This window comes from Siphateles boraxobius, unplaced genomic scaffold (assembly GCF_051911475.1).
Source record: "Siphateles boraxobius isolate OS27281-9 unplaced genomic scaffold, OSU_SipBor_1 120, whole genome shotgun sequence".
Lineage (NCBI taxonomy): Eukaryota > Metazoa > Chordata > Actinopteri > Cypriniformes > Leuciscidae > Siphateles > Siphateles boraxobius.
In genome coordinates, this window is record NW_027508723.1 from 3,233,796 (window position 1) to 3,256,523 (window position 22,728).

At 39.9% G+C, this 22,728-nt stretch overlaps 1 protein-coding gene across 1 annotated transcript in view; it reads right to left on the reverse strand.

Moving 5' to 3' along the window:
- The window catches only part of LOC143731258 (uncharacterized), a 32,722-nt gene extending 11,231 nt beyond the window's left edge, over positions 1 to 21,491 (reverse strand). Inside the window, exons 1-8 of the mRNA XM_077221990.1 lie at positions 21,310 to 21,491; positions 20,839 to 20,897; positions 20,148 to 20,357; positions 18,526 to 18,612; positions 18,201 to 18,371; positions 16,968 to 17,060; positions 16,682 to 16,762; positions 16,493 to 16,591 (exon numbers count right to left, since the gene is read on the reverse strand). Of these exons, the coding sequence (XP_077078105.1) occupies positions 16,493 to 16,591; positions 16,682 to 16,762; positions 16,968 to 17,060; positions 18,201 to 18,371; positions 18,526 to 18,612; positions 20,148 to 20,357; positions 20,839 to 20,897; positions 21,310 to 21,491 (982 nt within the window). The remainder of the gene's footprint in view (positions 1 to 16,492; positions 16,592 to 16,681; positions 16,763 to 16,967; positions 17,061 to 18,200; positions 18,372 to 18,525; positions 18,613 to 20,147; positions 20,358 to 20,838; positions 20,898 to 21,309) is intronic.
- Positions 21,492 to 22,728: the final 1,237 nt, after the last annotated feature.

Below are 22,728 nucleotides of genomic sequence, written 5' to 3' on the forward strand. Positions count from 1 at the left end.
TAGCGATAACCGATAATTCTTTACATTTGAAAGCCAATAGCCAATGTTGGCTGATGAAACTAAATACTTTGATAGCCTGAATACAAAAGGCTCACCATTAAAAGCCATTTTACAAACACTTCAACATAAATCAAACTTATACAATTGTCACGATTAGCCACTCACTCCCTGGGTAATCACGGACTACATTTTCCTTCATGCACCTCCCTGAACTGATTACACCATACACCTGCACTGCGCTGATTACACACACACACCTGCATCTCATTCACACACACACACACATAAACCACTTCCACGCACCACATCGGTGCAAAGTCTTGACTTTCATGGCTGTCATTACCGAGCGTTTCTTCCGGTGGATTCATTGTTACCTTGACCTTGGACTGTGTATCTCGTTTCTGCTTGTTCTCTGCCCGCCCCGACTTGGAGTGCTTACTGGACCTTGCTTCTCGCCGCCTACCCAAACCATTGCCTGTTATCTGGTTTGTCTCTGCCTTTTCTCCGTTGCCCTGTTTGCTGTTGTTGATTCCTGCCTGTTTGACTACTCTAATAAAACCTCTGAATGGATCCCCTTGAGTCTGCTGATTCATTACAACAATACAGTAGCCAAGTTTCAACCAGTGTAATGCTGAGTACACACCAAAAGATAATCGGGCTGATTTTGGGCCGATTTCCCCCCTTCCGACAATCCTAGCTATGCCCTGATTATCTTGATGGTTCTACAGATTATCTTATCAGATATTCCTGTGGTGTGAGGTGTGTTAAGAGTGTCCGAACCTGCTCGGAAGAACGTCGGAGCCGCCCCGATCGAGAATCGAAAATATTCAACATGTTGAATATTTACGATCAGAAATCCTGATGTGTGGGGGGAACCCCGAGAACACATTTCTTTTACACATTTGGTAAGTATAACTTGAAACAATAATTTAAATAAAAGAAACAAAGAAAAAAAAGAAACTTAAAAATAAAAGGCATCACAAACATATGTTAAATTCATTTAGCAGAGATACAGATCTTTGGGCTTTTCGATTTAAAAAAAAACTTTACGCCCTCTAAATACATTTTAATAGGCTGTTTTAAAATGTGCAAACTTGGGTTTTGAGTTACTCCATTTAGTTTGATGAATGTAAAAATTTTCTAATAACAAAAACACATCGAAAACATATATTTTCTTTTGGAAAAGTTATATTCATTTGTATGAAGTAAGACAGATGACAAATTTAAGACTAGGTTGCAGTTCATTTTAACACCTAGAAATTGAGACATCTCATACCAAAACAGATTGATGAGACATTAAAAAAATAAGTGCACAATAGACTCTTTCACAATTACAAAAGGAGCAATTGTAATCAATATCCAGATGAAAACGCTCTAATGTGTCTTTCACAGGATATATTCTGTGAGCAATTTTAAATGACTCTTTTATAAAATGTAATTAGCTCAGTATAAAAACCATTCCATATAAGGATAGGTGTACCAGTACACATGATGTGTGTGTGTGATAGAGAGAGAGACTTCGCCCAAACCCTTTTCTTTTTTTTTTCGTGAATTTTCTGTGAAAGTCAATTTCTTCCCGCATATCGTCTGCTACGCTTATTCTGAAGTCTCGCGAGATTTTGCGAGATTTCCTGTGTTCACAGTCGAGACTGTGGTTGAAAATCTGTTCGTGTGTGGTGTGCTGTCTTTGTCACATCATGGCACACCACACACTGTAGGAGCAAAACGGTTAAATCTAGGATTTTTTGTCCTCATGTTTGTGGGCTATCACATTTGGAAAATCTTATAAGATGTAAAAAATCTTTTGGTGTGTACCCAGCATAAGATTCCTGAACTTTTCAAATTAAAACACACCTATGGCCAACTTACTTTATTTATGGTAAGGTTTCATTTTGTTAGCATTAGTTAACATGAACCAACAATTAATGAACAATACTTCTATAGCATTTCTTAATCTTAGTTAATGTTAAGCTCAACATTTTCTAAGACATTTTTAAGATCCAGTTAGGAACCTGGGTGTGCTCTTTGATACCAATCTTTCATTTGAAAGTCACGTGTCTAGTGTCTGTAAAACCGTATTTTTCCATCTTAAAAATATATCTAAATTACGTCATATGCTCACATTGACAAATGCGGAACAACTAGTTCATGCGTTCATGACATCAAGGCTAGATTATTGTAATGCTCTACTGGGTGGTTGCCCTGCACGCTTAATAAACAAACTACACTGCCCTACAAAGGCAAAAAGCAGTAACTGACCAGAGTGTCAAACTGAGAAAAATGACTTTAAAGTTTTTTGTTTTGTCCACACAAATGTATTATAGGTAGAGCAATGAAAATCTGGTCACTTGTTGCCCAGATGAAGAAATGTGTGTATATAAAAAATCTTGTGCTCAAAGTTGACCTTTGACCCTTATTTGTCAGATACTGTACTCTGCCTTTGTATTATTTACTAAAAAATAAAGAGTCGTGCAAAGGCAAAAGGCAGTAACTGACATATAATCAATATTTGCTTACCACCATTTAGAAGATAATTAACTGATCACCTTCATTAAAGTCTAATGATCATGGCATTTGTTTTAGATGACACACAAATACTTAGACATGTCGTTGTTGCTATCCAGTGCTGGGAGTGCATTCAGTTGGAGTCAATGCGTAAACTAAAAAACTTCAATCTTGTGTGCAGCAAAACCAACAGATAGGTGACACAAGAGTGTACAGTGTGAATAAATACAACAACTATCTCTGATAATTAAAAACAATCATTTATTTGAAAGAGAACGCAAATATATCAATTTATTAATGGATGGTTTGAAATTCATGTATAGAGATAAAAACAACGGTGGGCAACAACCTGCAAACAACGGTGGGCAACAACCTGCATAACTACCTCCTCCATAAACATCACTCCTCCACAAGAAGTGAGAGCCAGAAAGCCCTTCTGTTGGGGGGCATAAGAGGACAAATTTTTTTTAAAATGTCTTCTTTCTTTGTCTCCTCAATGCCCCGGTCATGTGGCCTCAGGGGAGGGGGCATCTTGAGATCAAACTTGGCCAGGAGGAAGTCCAGTTCAGTGAAGTCACAGTCTCTGTGGCTGTGCTTAAAGAAGAGGCTCCTGGACCTACGCCGTAGCTGAAATTCAGCCATCTGGCTCAACTTCGGTGCCTTCTTCGTCTTTGCAGCGGAATGGCCATCTTTCCATTTCAACACATTTGCATTTTCCATCTCAATCACCTCCATCTTTTTTGAATTTGAGCTTGCCACCACACTGACAAAGTCTTCAAAGTCAAAGACATAGCCTCCAGGACATTTCCTCATTTCTTGCTCAACACCATGATGCACACTATCGGCACTCATAAAAGTGTGGCCCTTCTCAAAAAATTTCAAGGTGATGTCCTCCCTTGAGTTGATAGACCCGTTCACAAGGCTGACCAGTGTGGACAGAAGGCACCAATTTTTATTTTGGGCAGAGCAGTTGTCCACCCAAAACACACTGTGGAGAAGGTCTCTCTCCTTCTCAACTGCCACAACATAGGCTGAAGCAATCTCTCCAGCACTGCGACCCGCCACGCCCTCATGCCAGACCACAGAGATGTTGGTTTTTTTATTCTTTTTTTTGCCCACAGAGGCAAAGGTCTCGTGAAACGCCACAATTCGTCTGGTGAAGACTGCCGTTTTGACACCAGGCATGCGGGGCAACATTATAACCTTTTGGAGGTCCACACTTCTCACAGATATGTCCTCTGGCCAGGTCCTCTCAGCATCAGCCTGATATGCTGCTCTGCTTTGCACAGCAGACTCCCTGTGTTGTAGCCATTTCTGGCACTGCAAGCAGTCCATCTGCGCACTTTCTTCGTGAGTGTTTTTATGCTGATCATAAAGGAGGCACTCCTCACACGCCTCTTTACCAAGCTTGGTAAAACTTATGTTACGCTGTTACGAGTACGTAACTGGACTTTTGCATTGAAGATCAAAGCCAAAGAATGGTAACTGCAGTTACCGCTTTCTGCCATGGTTGCTTGTTTGGTTTTGGGAGTTACTGTGAACACAACCCTCTATTTTTTCGAAAAAAAAAAAAAACAGTCAAATTGAGTATAGATATTTATCCACATGATAAAGGAGGTCTTTAATATCCCAAAAATGACATTAACTCATTTTTGACCAAAAATGCAGTTACTGCCTTTTGGCTTTGTAGGGCAGTACAGCTAGTTCAAAACGCAGCCGCTAGAGTTCTTACCAGAACCAGGAAGTACGACCATATTAGCCCGGTTCTGTCAACACTGCATTGGCTCCCTATTAAACATCGTATAAATTTTAAAATATTGCTGATTACTTACAAAGCACTAAATGGTTTAGCTCCCCAGTACTTGAGCGAGCTCTTAACGCATTATACTCCTTCACGTCTATTGCGATCTCAAAGTTCTGGCCAGTTGATAATACCTAGAATATATAAATCAACTGCTGGCGGTAGATCCTTTTCCTATTTAGCACCAAAACTTTGGAACAATCTTCCTAACATTGTCCGGGAAGCAGACACAGTCTGTCAGTTCAAAGCTAGACTAAAAACACATCTCTTTGACCTAGCATTCACATAACACTCTATAGACTTCTATAATTCAATATTAGGCTGCTTAGATTAGGTCAGCCGGAACTGGGAACACTTCCCTTAAATTCTGATGTACTCGTTACATCATAAGAAGAATGGCATCTACGCTAATTTTAGTGTCTTTGTTTATCCCGAGGTTTTCCCGCAGCCTGCCGGATCCAGGCCGTTTCCAGATCTGACGAAGGACTTTCGCCTGGACCTGATGACAATGCAGTGCTGAAGTGCCAACTAGCCTCTCCCTATGGAGGATCCCTATACCACTCTGCAGATAAAGCCTTGTGGAATTTTTCGGTTCGCGTACCTACCCAAAGTGATAAGATAAAATCAAATTCTGCATCAAAATTTATAGACAAGACAAGTAGTTTGTTTAGGCATGGTTTGTAAGGAGTTACAAACCTGCGCACATATAATCAAACGCACATAACTATAGAATCAATTCTTAATGCGCATGTGAACGCCATCAGCGTCTATCACAGGTTCACGTTTAAAGTCTGTTTAGAGAGAACGGTGTCGTCTTAGCGGCCACTAATTTAATAACAAATGATCATTTAGACGGAAGTGAATCAATCAAAACTAACTTTACCTGGAAAAAACATTTTTTCCAGAACCACTATAAAACCAAACCAATCTCTGTTACCTTAAATTATATGTTTATCTCTGTAAAGCTGCTTTGAAACAATCTACATTGTTAAAAGCGCTATATAAATGAAGATGACTTGACTTGACTTGAATCCAAAGTTGTATCTGTTAACATTAATTAATGCACTGTGAACTAACATGAACACAAATAGGTCATTTTATTAACTAACATTAACAAAGGCTATTGCTCTCTGTTAGTTACTGCATTAACAAATGAGACCTTATTGTAAAGTGTTACCAAAACATCTATTGCCTAACAAAAAAATAAAATAAAATAAAAATAAAATAAAAAATTCAAGCGGGTGAACTCAACGAAACGCATCCTATGTGAGATTAATCAGATATTTATATTACATAAACGTAATATTATTTATGACTGTTACGTGCCAAGGGACGTATGTGTGTTTCATTGCTGTTGTAGTGCTTGTCTCTGTGTATTCTCTGTCTTTCCTGGTTGCTCCTCCCACTCTCCACTTTTTGGGAGTGCCACCTGATCAGTGTTCCAGCTGGTTAAGGTGTAAGTGGAACAGTGTATATAAGAACCCAGAGAGTTCAACCCAAGAGAGAGGCTGAGGCTTTCCTCTGAGAGACTGTCATCTTCCGATCCCAGCACTTGTTGGTTTCATTGTGTTTGTGGTGTCAGTTATAGTGGTTAAGTGAACGTTAAAATATGGTATGCTGTGTGCTAACTTCTATGTGACTTTATGGTAACCTTGTGTTTATAGTTAACATCATCTTACTGGATTGTTTTTCTTTCAAGTTAATATACTGTTTGGTTGTTTCTTTATTGGGATAATTTTAGGGAGGAGGATGCCATTTTACTTGAGAATTAGTTTTCTCCTGTGTTATATAGAGAGGAAGTAAGGGAAGTGTTTGCATTTTGATTTATTTTACTTTTTTAAGTTATTTCTAAAAACCTTTAGTAAGAATTTCTTTTGTTTGTTATTTTGGCTGTTTCCCCTCCCGAAGTCCTATCTTTATATCCCACTGATTATGTAAAAATAAACCTTGTGAAATCTTTTTACTTTACAAACTGGTGTCCTTGTAACTTGTGCTTTTCCTGGGACCTGGAGAAGGGATTTCTCTCTCCCCGCAACTTTTGTTACCTTCCTTTCCTGCTTCTAGACCTGAAACGGATTGTAACAACGACGAATATCTGCACAAAATGACGTGAATGCACAAGTGAACTTGACTGTGCTGGTCAGAATGTGTAACCCGTTCTGGACGCGCTATTGCCACAAAAACCTACTGAAATGGCAACTAAACCCAGATAATTCACAACGTTTTATTACAATTGAGTTCTCATTATAATTGCATGTAAATTACAATCCCAATTATAGTTATAAATGTGCATTGCTGTTTGAGCTTGGCACACTAAAGATAAAGATTATCTTATCTAGATTATCTCTATTATCTTTCGGCTTTGATATATCAACCTAATTTTCTTATCGGATTGATAATGATAACATAAAAAAAGACCATTTATCGGCCTAAATAGTAGCATGACCTGTTGAATGACTTCTAAATACTTTAGTTTTGGTGTCCTTTGGGGGTTTGAAACACCCCCCTCCATAATTCACTCCCTCTTTGTACTAGAGTGCCGTATTGCACATGTAGTGTGTCGTCATTGGGCGATCACGTGACTGGTGTGATGGCATTCACCTGTGGACGGACACAAAGGGGACTTTAAAAGAGAGGTGTGGGGCAAGCGAGAGACTCTCTGGGGTGGTGACCTGTGGAGAGCGTCTTGGCTGTCTCTCGGGGACAATAGGTCCTCCGGAGATGAAGATAGTTAGGTAGCTGCCTTGGGGGCGAGAGAAGATAGTTAGAGGGGGGGAAATTATTAGAGTGTCACCAATTACCTCGGAAGATTACTTGACTGTCACCCACATTCCACTGTGACTCAGCAAAGTAGCCTGCTATGATGCGAACATCAAACGGACCCGAAGGAACTTGAGCTGTAAACCCCGCCCGGCGTGCAGTTTGGTGGCGGCTGTGAATACTGAGGTTGCCTGCACTAACTACCCTATATGGATGGGTCTTCTTCACCCTGAGGGAGGGAAGTGCTTTTAATTTATTCCTGTATGAATGAACTGTTGTGAGTGTGTAACGAACAGTGGTGGTAAGTAACGAAGTAGAAATACTTCGTTACTTTACTTAAGTATTTTTTTCGGGGATCTGTACTTTACTTGAGTATGTTTCATTTGCATCTACTTTTACTCTTACTCCACTACAATATTAAAGACAAAGTTTACTTTTTACTCCGTTACATTTCCCCATGCCTGCTCCAAGTATTTATTACACTGGCTTTCCAAACCAATGAAAAACTTGGTATTATTTTGAAAAAAAGAATGCGCAAGCTCTTTGCCAGCATAAGCTCACATAGCAGTCAGTTCGCCATTGTGGAAGATGACCGCAGAAACAGGTGAAGGTGCAGCTTTGCCCAGCAATGATCCCGAGATTTCCGCTAACCTTGAGTCTTGCACATCTTCTATTTGATACAGCTAATGTTATTGTTAGAAATATCTTTCTCCTTCAGCATACAAAACAATAGTCTATGTATGATTTTTATACTAGGCAGCAAAACTGCCACGTCTGTACATCTTTCCTTTTGTGTGTATGTTAAACATCTGGTATTCATTAATAGAAGATTGCTCACCCCTCCTTTCTCTTTCTCTCTCTTTTTCTCTCTCTATGTTCGTTCCACTTCTATACATTGTGTGTTTGAAAAGCTCCTAGGATCCTAAGGATCCTGTGGAAATCTAACAGGATATTGCCCATATTAAGAAGCTGTTATATAACGTCTATATGATATCTATGATGTAATGTTTGATTTTATTGGTTAGACTTGTATTCTTTTGTTTAAGACTTTCACTATATAAACCCTAGACAAAGGATATTGGGTTGAGCTTCTACTCCAACCAGCGCTGGTGTATTGTATTATCTGTTCATAATAAAGACCAAGAATTGGGGCACTTTTCGTTTGGACCATTTCATTTCCATTTCTAACAATTTGGGGGCTCGTCCGGGATTTCTCCAGACAGGTAAGAATTACATTTTTTTTTACAAAAGAAAAGGTTGATTCTTCCTGTCTGCTGAGAAAATTTTACCTATAGTGCCGTGATTTTCACCATATTTGGTGAAATTTGTTTGTTTGTCCGTCGTATATGCGGGACGATTTGTCCGTCGTATATGCGGGACGTTTGTCCGTCGCATAAATAAATGCGGGACGTTTGTCCGTCGTATAAAAAATACGGGACGTTATATCCTCGTGTTTGTGATCGAACGCGGGAAGACCGGAAGGAAAACTGATCACTTTCCTCCGTTTGGAAATATAGATTTGACAAGAGATATTCGCTTTTTCTCTTGCAAATTATATTTCGATTTACCTTTGGTCTTGGTTATGGATAGATAATACATACTTTAATTTTTAATTTTTTCTCTTTTTATTTTTATTTTTCTTTTTTCTTCTTTTCGTTTTTTTTTATATATTTCTTTTTCTCTTTATTGGCCAATTTACTAACACAATTAATTTTAAACTGCATGTTTTTCTTTGTTTTCTATTTGGCCATACTCTTATTTGTTTAAGTTGCATTACGGAGAAATTTTTGTGTTGATAATGGGGAATAAAATTAGTCCACCGTTAAAAGATGAATCTCCGAAAGACTTTATGATTAGAAATAATCAAGCATTTTTTACGGAGCCATATTTGTCAAATTTAGCTGGCTGGTCAACTGGCAAAACACAATTAGATCCGTTTCCGCGAGACGGCTCATTCAAAGAAAATGACATGCTCGCTGCAAAGGGCATGATTTTTGGAAATTGGGGCGACCCTGATTGGGACTATTCTTACATGAAACAGTCTTATAAAATTTGGAAGGACATGCAATGTTATTGGAACAAAGGTCCACAAAGAGTTGACAATACAGGCAATAATATGATTCCACAAACTGAATTGGCTGTGAGAGAGAGTGTAGTTTCTGCCGTCCTTTCTTCTCCGGCCGAGACAGACAGAAATTCTCTGTTGGAGGGGGGGCGGTTCTCACAGTCTGTGGAACAGAAAGTTATTCCGCCGTTTGTTGCAGAGAACAAAACCCTACCTCCAAAATATGAGTGTATTCCAACTCTTTCTGAACCAACAAAAAATAGATTGTACCCCGATCTGACGACTGCGACTTTGTGTCCTTTTGTTGAAACTTCAGAAGGATTCAAAGTTCATCCGTTGCAAATTTCTGAAGTGATGGCAATTTCTAAGGAATTGCCAGACCCAGCACGGTCGCCACATCAATTTGTTTCGATGCTTAAACGCTTAACAGCGTACAGCCAACTTACTGGTCGTGACTATCGTTTTATTTTGACTAAAACATTGCCTGCCGACATTACAGAGGAAGAATTAATTGCTGAGGTTGATTTGTTAGACCCAGTGAACGACTCACCACCCGTCCGGAGTATTGTGTTTAAAGATTCGGATCCTGTTGATTTGTCCGACCCCACAAGCGCATTTAGGATCGCTGATTACGGGGACTATAATCCCGACTGGATTTGGGCCAGTCCTGGTAAACTGAAACTATTTTTAATAATAATTAATAATTACAACTGACTGCCTTTTTAGTGAAGTTGTCTTCTGCTAAACAGGACATTTCTCACGCAGCGAACACAAAGCAAAAGGTGGGAGAAAGTCCACTTGCATTTTTTAATCGATTTCGAAATGCTTGGATTCACGAATCTGCGATTCCTATTGATGAGGATAATTGTTTGTTGTTTGTGAACACGTTTTTGAATAACATGCACAACGAGACTGCACAAATGATTCGAATCACTACCACCAACATTAGTAACATTTCTGTTGATGAATTGGGAAGACGCTTGCGTGAACTTTCGTCTGCTGGGGCATTTGACCACTCCAGAGGAAAAGTTCCCGCAATGTTTCAAGTTAGTTCCGCTGTCCAAAATCGCCCGCCACCCAATGACAGAAGGGACATAAAGTGTTTTTTCTGTGGGTGTCGCGGACACACGCAACGCTTTTGTAAGAAAAGAGCTGAGAGATTTCAGCGAAATAATGATAAACAGATGTTCAGGCGCTCTGATGGCCCGATGCCAAAACCCCCTCCCTTCATTCCTCCCTCTGAAAGACAGAGACCTGTTTATCCAAACGCATGGCAAAAGCAATGACTGTGCCAAGAAAAGGTGCTGCATTTTTCTGATAACTTTTCACAGATTTCAATGAGTTATGCAAACAAGTCAAATGTTTTGCCCTTTATTGAATTGAATGTTGACCACAAGCCATATGTTTTTTTAATTGACAGCGGCGCCTCCATCTCATCGCTGTCTTCTACTGTGTATGAGGGACCAATTACAGGAAAAAAACTAAATTCTATAGGAATAGACAATGTTCCTGTGGTTTGTAATTTGACACCAATTTTACCAGTTACCTCTAATGATGTACCATCATTATTCAAAATGCATGAGTTTGCAATAATTCCCGATTCTCCATTCTGCTTGTTAGGAAGAGATTTAATGCACAAGATGGGTGTTAAATTGGAATTTGACTCTGACTCTTTGCAACTCATGTTTCCAGCAGCCTTTTCTCTTACGACCGACACAGGAAGTGCTCCCTTCGAGGATGTGTCTGCAACTGAGCTCGGACAGGAAGTTGCTGGGGTAAACCCGAAACTGTGGGCGGCGCATAAGGATGACGTAGGCCTACTCGACATTCAACCTTATGTGGCCAATTTGACAACGAATAGGCCTGTGTTTCAAAAAACAATACCCGCTTTCAAAGGAAAAAGAGGAGGGAATTCGACTTCTCATTGATCAGTTTCTGGCTCAAGGCATTCTGGTCCCCACTCATTCACCTTACAACACACCAATTAATCCAATCAGGAAAGCAAATGGTTCTTGGCGCTTAACGCAAGATTTGAGAAAAATTAATGAATTGATAAAACCACTTGCTCCCATTGTGCCAGATGTACAGACTATTATTAATTCTATTCCTTTGGAACATACATTTTTTTCTGTTATTGATTTATGCTCCGCCTTTTTCAGCATTCCTGTTGACCAACGAACACAGCCACTTTTTGCTTTCTGTTTTCAGAATTGCCAATACAGCTGGACTAGATTACCCCAGGGATTTAAGGACTCCCCGGCCGTTTTCTCCGCTGTAGTGCACGCAACGCTGAAGGATGTCAGACTCCCTCCTGACACCTGTCTGCTCCAATACGCTGATGACATTCTCGTCACTGGTGCTTCTGCGGACCTGTGTGCTGCTGCCACTACTATTGTCTGCAACGTTTTAGCAGAGGCTGGTTTCAAGGCATCTAAAGAGAAACTTCAGTGGGTGCAGAGGAAAGTCACTTACCTCGGCCATGAACTGTCACAAGGCCAAGTTCGCCTGTCGGCGGACAGAGTCAAAGCTATCGCTTCGTTCAAGCACCCATCAACACGAAAGCAAATGCAAAGCTTTCTGGGACTGGTCAATTACTGTCGATCATGGGTGCCGAACTGTTCCATGTATGACAAAATCCTGCGAGATGCTACGCTGGATGACAAAGAGGACATTACATGGACAAGTGAAATGGACCAAGCGTTCAGACATTTAAAGTCCTCCCTGTTAAGGCCTCCTGCCCTCGGCCTTCCGTCCTATACCGAAGATTTTCACCTGTACGTGCACGAAGGTGGGGGCACGGCCGCGGGAATCCTGGCCCAAGAGCATGGGGGTACCTTTCGTCCAGTAGCTTATTTGTCTAAAACTCTTGATCCAGTGGCTCGGGGACTCCCGGCCTGTTTACGTGCAGTGGCTGCTGCAGCGATCATGGTACAGGATGCTGAAAGGGTTGTTTTATCACATCCACTCACAGTTCACACATCACACCAAGTGGGAACAATTATGCGAAATATTTCTACTCAACACATGTCTGCTCAACGCCGTTCTGGCTATGAGGCTATATTATTAGCAACTGATAATTTAACATTGAAAGTAACTTCTGTTATTCATGGCCCTACTGTACATCTGCACAGGTTGTTGACGGATGGTGAATTTGAGAGTGATGACCACGACTGCCTGACCAGACTCCAAACTTCGACTGCCTGCAGGCCAGATGTGTCTACATCTGTCCTGGAGGAGGGAGATAATTGGTATATAGACGGATCCTGTTTCAAGCCAAATGACAATTTATACTTGTGTGGATATGCTATTGTTGAATTACCTGATCGTGTAATTGAGGCATATTCGTTGCCATATAAATCAGCGCAAGTAGCAGAATTAATTGCTCTAACGAGAGCTTGTAAATTGGCAAAAGGTCAGTGCATCAATATATACACTGACTCCAAATATGCGTACGGCGTTGTCCATGATTTTGCTAAATTGTGGGAAGAAAGAAATTTCAAAACCTCCGACGGAAAACCAATTTCCCATCATAACATCGTGGCCGAGCTCATCAGTGCAGCACAGCAACCATCGAAACTTGCTGTTATTAAAGTACCTGGTCATAAAACAGGTGACTCAGATGAGGCTAAGGGAAACAGGTTTGCAGATGAAGTTGCGAAATGGGCTGCTAAAGAAGTAATACTTAGTCCATATGTAAATGAACAGAGCACCGAGGTGCCTATGATGAATTCGTCGCTAATCAATGATTTGGACATTAAAGTACTACAAGCTAACCCTACGCAAGCCGACCTGATTCATTGGGCCGCGAACGAAGTAAAACCAGATCAAGCTGGTATTTTAAGAGACAAGCAGGGTAGAATCGCTCTACCAGCATCCACCGTTGTAATGCTGTGCAGGCATTATCACGGGGTATCACACGTGTCAAAAGAAAAAGTGATCCAAAATTTGAATCAATCATTCTGCATAGCAAATGTTCGAAAGAATACTTTGTTGATATTGGATGCTTGCTTGGTGTGTGCACAAACAAACAGACACAAGGCAACTCGCCATGACGCTTTACCGCATCCTGAGCTTCCTTTTCAATATTTACAGATCGATTTTACACATATGCCTCCATGTGGAAATAACAAATATTTGCTCGTGATTGTTGATCGATTTTCGAAGTGGCCAGAAGCTTTTCCGTGTGGTAAAGAAAACGCGCAGACGGTAGTAAAGGTTCTTGCAAAAGAAATTATACCGCGTTTCGGTATTCCAACCGTAATAGCAAGTGATAATGGAACTCCGTTTGCTTCAAAAGTCACACAATTATTAGCCAAAGAACTTAATATTAATTGGCACTTCCATATTCCCTATTCTCCGCAATCCTCAGGGAATGTGGAACGGACCAATAAGACGATAAAAGAACGTCTGAATAAGGCGTGTCTAGATACAGGCAGAAACTGGGTTGATTTGCTGCCTGCCGTATTGACGGAAATGAGAATGTCTCCATCGGCAACCACAAAAATGTCTCCATTTGAAATTCTGATGGGTAGACCTTTCCCGACCCCTTGGGTCAGAGGTCGCGCTGGCAATCTCTCCACAGGTGACACGGAGGTGATCATTGCAGATTACGTGGATTCCCTAGTTAGAACGTTGAATGGCATAAATGGTGATGTCTCTCTCTCTCTCCCTCTTCCTTCAGAAAAGCCGACTCACCCTTTTGTTCCAGGACAGCAGGTGCTCATAAGGTGTTTGAAGCCCACGAAACTCGGTGAGCCGAACTACTTAGGACCATCCACTGTTATCGCTGTGACGAGGACAGGTGTTCTGACTGATCTCCAGCCCCAGTGGATCCATGCTAGCCGAGTGAAAGCAGCTCCATCCCACGGGAACGCATAAGCCTATGCGGAAGCAGTGATCGAAACGAGAACGAGGAAGAGAAGTAGACGAAGAACGAGATTGCTGATTGAGATTAGCAATAATTATAACTGAATCCATTAAGATTCATCATGCTATGAATACTGTTGTATTTTCGCAAATATGCTTTGATGAACAGAACTGTCAAGTACTGATGATGATGAAGAATATCTCATGTATTATTGTACTAGAATGAGTATGCTGAAAAGTATGTGATACGATAATTCTATTATAATCATCTTATCAAAGTGGCCATTGTTAGAAATATCTTTCTCCTTCAGCATACAAAACAATAGTCTATGTATGATTTTTATACTAGGCAGCAAAACTGCCACGTCTGTACATCTTTCCTTTTGTGTGTATGTTAAACATCTGGTATTCATTAATAGAAGATTGCTCACCCCTCCTTTCTCTTTCTCTCTCTTTTTCTCTCTCTATGTTCGTTCCACTTCTATACATTGTGTGTTTGAAAAGCTCCTAGGATCCTAAGGATCCTGTGGAAATCTAACAGGATATTGCCCATATTAAGAAGCTGTTATATAACGTCTATATGATATCTATGATGTAATGTTTGATTTTATTGGTTAGACTTGTATTCTTTTGTTTAAGACTTTCACTATATAAACCCTAGACAAAGGATATTGGGTTGAGCTTCTACTCCAACCAGCGCTGGTGTATTGTATTATCTGTTCATAATAAAGACCAAGAATTGGGGCACTTTTCGTTTGGACCATTTCATTTCCATTTCTAACAGTTATGGAACATGTCTATTGCATGGCTGCCAACTCTCACTCATTCAGTGTGAGACTCACGCAATTGACACTTTCCACACACTCTCACGACACACATCCACTTTCTCACGCAGAGAAAAATCGCGAAGCAAAGAGGACATTGACAAGACAGATTAGGTTACTTTTGATATGAAACAAATTCTCAGCTCTCAGATTCTGTCAATTTAATTACGAAATTTAAACAATAAATACCGTTTTGGAGCTTTTAAATGTGACGTGACAGATAGCTAGCGCCTGCTATATGGGGTGCCGTTAATCTCTTTACTACTAGTTAATTGTAAATAAACACAAATGAACAATAATAGGTAGCCTATGTTGAAAGATACAGTACAACTAACCGAAATGTATATACCTTATACATAATATCAATAAATCAGTGTTTTTCAACCACGGAAAGAGGTCAATAAAACAGCTGGAGAACAGTATGTCATATAACGTTACATTTACCTCAGGAAAAAAACCCCAAAACATTTAATGACCATAGCATGTTAGTTGGCTGGAAAAATTAGTATTTTATAATATATTTAATATTAGTATAAATTAGTATTTTGTTAAATTTGCACTATATATTTATTATATTTTTAATTATAACATTAAGATATTATAAAGTTGTTATTATAATAAAAATCACATGTATTTTTAACATGTAATAATACCAGCTGACATGGGTCTCTGTAGCCCATGTTTACAGAATTAGGTGAGATTTTCTTAATTTAAAAATTAAGCATAATATGCTGTCACTAAAGTTAATGAAATTGTTTAGAATTGATGCAAGGTGCTTCATTGTCTCTTATGATTGCAAATCTAACAAATTCTTAATTGCAGTATCTAATAATTTGTTCAATTAAAACATTGCATATCACTCCCAAAACAATTGATCTGTTTAATTATTTATATTTACAGTTTGAATATTTACTTTTTACTATCGGTACTTAAGTACGTTTTGAATCGGATACTTTTGTACTTTTACTCAAGTGATGTTTGAATGGAGGACTTTCTACTTTTACTGGAGTCATTTTTTATTTAGGTATATATACTTTTACTCGAGTATAATTTTTGACTACTTTTAACACCCCTGGTAACGAATAGCGGGCCAGGGAGGGAGGTCGGGGAATTGAGACCGAAGAGTTCCGCCCTATACTTGTGTTCACCGTGTGCCTATGGATTGGGGTGTCCCGTTGAGTTTAAAGCACTGTGTGACGTGTTAAGCGTGAAAATTACTGTGTGTAGAGGACTTGTGCCTTGCGGGTCTTTTTGTGTGTCTGTTCTCTCATTCGTCTCTCTACTGGTATCCGTGATCAAGAGTCTTATCTATTTGAAATAAAGTGTAAACCCTTTCTAAATCAACTGACTGGCTATTGAGAGTTTTTGATCACCGTAGGGCTGTTCATGAGGTTTATTACACACATGTAATGTAGGGTCTACTCACTGGTGTCTGATTGTTGAGAAGAAAGCGATGCGACCGATGAAGTGAGATCTGACAATGAACTCTTCAGAATACTCATTGAACTCGACAGAGACTCTTAAACATGAGAAAAAAGCCATAAATATGATATATCAGCAATGTCGTTTCAGTGATGTTTTTATTGAGACGGGCTTGAATTAGCCTATATTATGCAAGCCTATAACGTCATACAATCTTTTATATTTATTTTTTTAATGTTTCTGACTCACCGAAGTCACGTTGTTTGTTCTGTTGATCAGACTGTATGGAGGACTTCAAACTGTCCAGCGATCGTTCTGTGTCAGTCTGTTTCTGGTCCTGCGTTTTAACTGGGAGAAAAAAGGTTGCAGTTAAAATAATTTTCTTCCTCAATACACAGATAATAAGAAATATGCAAGATTATTAAATGAGTTCAACACCTGCATCAGTCAGTTTGGATGTCAACGTTGATACTGCAGAATTCAAGCTGTCAGTCAAACTCTTCATATCCTGCTGCCGCACTGTGGAAAAGAAGTAGGCTATATGTTGCATAAAGATGTTGAATATAGTAGATTTATGTAATAGTAGCATAACCTGTTAAAACTACAGCTAAATACTTTGGTTTTGGTATCCTTTGGGGGTTTCAAACACCCCACTGCATAATTCACTCCCTGTTTGTAGTGTAATGGAGTGCCGTATTGCACATGTAATGTAGGATGTACTCACTGGTGACTGATAGTTGTGAAGAAAGCGATGCGACAGATGAAGTGAGATCTGACACTGAACTCTTCAGGATACTCATTGAGCTCGACAGTGACTCTTAAACATGAGACAAAAGCCATAAATACAATATACTGGATCAGCAAGTTCACTGGGTGCATAGCAATAATTGCTTAGTGAATGAGAAAATTTAAAAATACATAATCAACATCTGCTCATATCAGTTTTGTCTTAGACAATAACTTGGCATACTATGGAAGCTTGTTTCCGCCACAGAATAAAACATTTTAAAAGATAATTGCGACTTTATTTCTCGCAATTGTGAGTTTATATCTCACTACATGTTATAAGGTCAGAATTGTGAGATAAAAAGATGCATTTTTCTTTAAAATGTTTTATTCTGTGGCGTAAACAAGCTTCCATAGCATACTGTGTTCATTAAACATCTCATGTGTTAACACAGTTAATGCATGAGTAAATATATTTTTTGCTTTTATAGTATTTCAGCTTTGCAAAAAGGTGCAGTAAGCAATTTTTGAGAAACTGTTGATATTTGAAATCAAGCCAAACAAACACACCCTTCCCTTCATTGCTCTGCCCCCAAAGTGCACGAGCAGCACGCAATGCAAGAGTGGGTTTCTCTTTATCATAGCTGAAGCGAAGCATTATTGCAGATGGAGCCGAAACAACGCAGCCTCGGCATCCATTTTCAAGCCTTCCTGCTCTCTAACATCTCTAATATTAACGCAGGTCCTAAAGCTCTTGCCTGATCATAACCCTTCTTTTTCCAGTGATATTCCAGTTTTTCTCTTTTTAATGTCTCTCAGCCATCTCTCTGTCTACAGTCTTTCTTCAAATCCCCCTCTTGCTCTCTCTAAAGGGGGCGGGTCTTTGGGAACGATCAATTACCTCCCAGTTCGTCTCCTTGGTTACTGATTGCGTTCAGCTGTCTGTCATTAAGTTTCCCTTTGTATTTATACTCCATGTCTCATTTAGTTCATTGTCGGTTCTTGTCTTTAGTGTGAGTAGTTTATGTGATCATTCTCTGTGTCATCTAGGTATTATTATCATTGAAATCAGTGTGCAAGGACCTTAAGACTAAACTGAGCTGAATCACATGAAACGAACACACAGGAATGAAACTAACACGAAGCTAAATCAAAACACAACATAATCCTGACACGTGTTGGTTTCGGAGTATTTAAATGTACAGTACATAATAAGAAATTGAAATCCCACCCAGCTTTTGTTGGTTTTCCTCTTGTTTGGATGTTATTGAACTCAATGAAGAGGCAAGATTGGTCATCAAGGTCTCAATATTCTTTTCTTGAGATTTGAATGAAGTTTGATTGGAACTATGAATATTCATCCAACTCTCCAGCACTGAGAATGTTCTTTGTTGATGAAAAACTGTGAACAAAAACAAACTTTTTTGTAATCAGCATAATGTAAAGGCTGTAAACATGCATTCCACTATTATGTATAATTTTTTTGCATTACTCGCTTTTTAAAATGAAAATATTTTACAACGCAACACTTTCAAAGTATGATGTTAACCACTCACAGATGACAGAAGTCATGATGAGGAAAATAATCATGCAGACTGTTCCTAGAAGCACAAAGATGCCAGTTTTTCTGTTACAAGGACGACCTGCAGAAAACAACACGCCATGAGAAACATTTACTTTCTTTAATTTCTTTAAAGCAATACAGCCTTGATGTAGCTCAAACAGTAGCGCAGCCATAGCAAAATTAACATCATGGGTTCAATTCCAAGGGAAACTGATTGACAAAAATGTGTATCTTGAATGCAATGTGGATAAAATGCATAAATGTGAATGTGATGTGCAATATGATCAGGAAATATCAGGTATTTTACTAAACACTTCACGTCTGCATCCATTATGTTGTTGTAGGATGAACTCCAAAGCTTAAAATTGAATTAGTAGTTTTACAATTAATCACTACCTTAATAAATAATATATTATCCTCCGCTTTCACAGACAAGGCTTAAAGGGGTGGTTTAATGCCATTTTCACAAGATGTAAAATAAATCTCTGATGTCCCTAGTATGTGAAGTTTTAGCTCAAAAAAACCCACAGATATTTTTAGTAACATGTTAAAATTGTCACTTTTGAGGGTGTCCGTTTTTGTGTGTGTCCCTTTAAATGCAAATGAGCTCATGTGTTAGCAGCCCTCACATAGACACACACTGAAAATTTCGAAAACTTTTAGCCTTTTATGCTCAAACTGGAGTTGGACAAAGATGGAGAGACTCAAGAAGAAGTGAAACCATGTTGAATGCAACAGGGCATTTCTGAATATTTAGTTGATGAATTTATAGCTGATGTGGAGTTAATTATCTTCTAGTCATTGATTACCATATTCTGTCCATATAATCTATAGATCTCGTTCCCAGGGGCAGGGTTTATGTAAATTTGATGGTTAATGATGTCACTAACTCGGGAGGAAAGTCGTGTAGTCTCTAGTTGTTTGTTGTAGTCCTTAAAAAGCCATTTCTGTAAAAGAAAAAATCTCCCTTTGCTTTGAATTTTGAGCGTTGTAACTTTCCAGATGTTGTTTATGCTCAAACAGCAACATTACACACTAACTAAAGTTAAAAAAAGTGAAATCATAATCAACCACCCCTTTAAGCCTGAGGAGTCAGAATCTTTGAGGAACCATTCTCATCTATCTAAGTTTTGTACAAAAAAATAATGTCAATGCTTTTATGTTTTCTTGCAAATGTTTTGCGCTCCCCTGAGAAACTTTGCAAACCTTGTGTTCTTTTGAGTTTCTCGGGGGAACACAAAAGTTTTTTGCGAAAGAATGCAAAGGTTTTGTGAACAAACGCAATTTTTTTCCCCTCACATCTCATATTTTTTAAATCACCATGTCCCATTAGGATATCCGTATCTTTGTTCAAAATGTTTACAGTAGTCATTAACAAATATTAGCCACAACGTTCAGATCAGTAGTTCATATACATTCAAATTTGAATAATGAATCAAATGCTATAATCTTTCTGAAGTTTGATTTCTTTAAGCATCAAAATGTAAAAAATAAATGAAAGTGATTATAAAGTGTCACCAGAAGTTGAAGGTATTGTACAACTAACTAAAACTCTTTCTCATACAACACAGAGACATCTTTCTGTATCAAATACAATTTAGTATCATAGCAAACCTTTGCTAAATGTCGTCTTTCGTTCATATTCCATGTCCATTTTCATGATTTCTTCACAATCATCAGTTTTCTGATAGACCATCATAACTTTTGCAGCTACTTGCTTCCTAGAGAATCCAAACACATTCACAACAGCTCCTGCAATGACAGTAAACAGGGCATTAGTGTAATAACAGCACTTTCCCTTCCTCTTTCCAAAGAATATTACAACTGTACAATAAGTTATTCTGCAGAAACACATCAGCTAAACGCAGAGTTGGACAAAGTACACAACTTCCTTACTTCAGTGAAAGTTCAGATACTACTGGTCAAATATTACTCGGTTACAAGTAAAAGTTCTAAAGACCGATTTTTGTTTAAGTAAAAGTACAGAAGTACTCGTTTTTAAAAGTACTAAAGTAACAAAAGAAAAAGTCAATGCATTGTTTTATTATTGTTGCATTGTTGTATGTAATACTTACAGTACCTTATACCTCTGAAGTAACCTAGTGAATACACCTACCAGTTTGTAGTATCTGTGGAATTAAGAGCTTTTATGTTATAAAACCCGTAAATTAAACAACCAAATGACAAAAAAAGACAGCCATAATCATCTTCATTTCTTTATTTAACGCTACCACCCCAATAAAAGTACACATCTATGTGTATCCATTCATGTACGTTTGAATCAAGTGGTCTGTAAAAATCCAACCTGCTTTAAAACCCAGATACACAACCATAGCTGTATAACTGCCCAACAGCAATACTGCTCTAACAAACAGCAACACAGAAAGACATGGATGCGCGCATGTGCTGAGGATCTGTCTTCATCCATTTTGCCAGTTGATTAGTGTTCAAAGAAAATGATGGGAAATCGCTGAACTTCACGACACGCGACCCTAGAGTGATTACTGATAGGCTGTCTGTCCTCTGCAAAAAAACAATCACGTTTTAAAGATGAAAAAAAAATCATCTAATGTCGTGTTGTTCTTCAACCATATTGGGTGTCTTTGACCCAGTTTCTCTTCTGTCTCTCAGAGAAATTATTGACCATTTGAAACCTTCATTCGGCTCTCATGATGTTCTATCTGTCACGGTTGACACATTCTCTGTTCCTTCTCGTCTCGTGTTTATGTTGTGGTATGAATGCACGTGTGTAGTGGGCGTGAGTGTATGACATCACCTGATCCACTTCAGCTGATCCTCATCCACTTCGCCATCTGCAATCAATCTCACCAGTCTACTTATACTTACCGCTGTTCTCCAATCCTTGTCAGATCGTTGTTTGATGTCGTCCGTGTTGGTGTTCCGGCGTCCAGTTCCTGCCTTGTGTTCCTGTTCTTCGTCTTCGTAGCTTGGTTTCATCTGTCGTCTCACCGTCACCTCACTTCAGCACTTCATCACGGATCCTGACCTCCAAAGTCCCTGCGGCACCTGTTCACATCTGCTTGTACTGAATCCTTATCATCATTAAAACTGTTAATTGCATTTGCTTCCAGTCGTTCCTCAATACACCATGACAGAACGTTCTGACCGAGAAATGAAAGCAGCGATCGCGTCTCCGAGATCCATAGAGGAATTTATTCATCACAGCATCAGGAGAATGGATTCTCAGCAGAGAGAAATCGGCGACACGGGTCGCGCAGTACAAGCTTTAGTGACGCAGGTGTCCGAGCTCACCCAGCAGATCCAACACCTACAGTGTCCCACTGCGCCGCCCACACCGGCTGTTCCTCCCACACTTCCAGAGAGACCCCCCCCAGTCAGAGCCTCGTCTTCCGGTTCCTGAGCATTACTCCGGTGAGCCAGCTTTTTGCAGAGCGTTTCTGACCCGCTGCTCGATGCATTTCGCTTTGCAGCCTCGCACATTCGACACGGAACAGGCAAAAGTGGCTTTCGTCCTCACCTTGCTGACTGGGAAGGCGGCGCTTTGGGGAACGGCGGTGTGGGAGAATCAGAACCCATGCTGCGCCTCGTTGCAGACCCTCGCCGCCGAGATGAAGAAGGTCTTTGACAGGGCTGTCTCTGGAAGAGAGGCAGCCAGAAGACTTGCGGAACTGTAGCAAGGAGAGAGATCGGTCTCCGACTATTCAATTGAGTTTCGGACCTTGGCGGCGGAGTGCGGCTGGAACGAGGAGGTGCAGTGGGATATGTTCCTGCATGGGCTGGCTGACCACGTCCAGAAGGAGATCTACGCCCTGGATCTACCCACCACTCTGAACGGGTTGGTCGACTTAGCTCTGCGGGTGGACGCTCGGCTGTCTAGGGTCGAGCGCCGAGTCCCGTCCACCCGTACCTTCGGAGGGACCGACGTTCCACGATCCAGCAGCAGGGACGTGGTCAGCCCCGTCTACGATCCCGAGCCCATGCAGGTGGGTCGAGCTCGGCTTTCCCGGGAGGAGAAGGAGAGGCGGAGATCCCAGGGCCTTTGCCTGTATTGTGGAGGAACGGGACATCACGCATACAACTGCCCGGTAAAAGGCCAAGCCCGATAGTAAACTTGAGGCTACTATCGGGTGGGATCTCCGCTAGGAAGACCTCATCATCGATTACATCTACCTCCACACTCCTTCCGGTAAGACTAAGGTGTCCAGTCCAACAG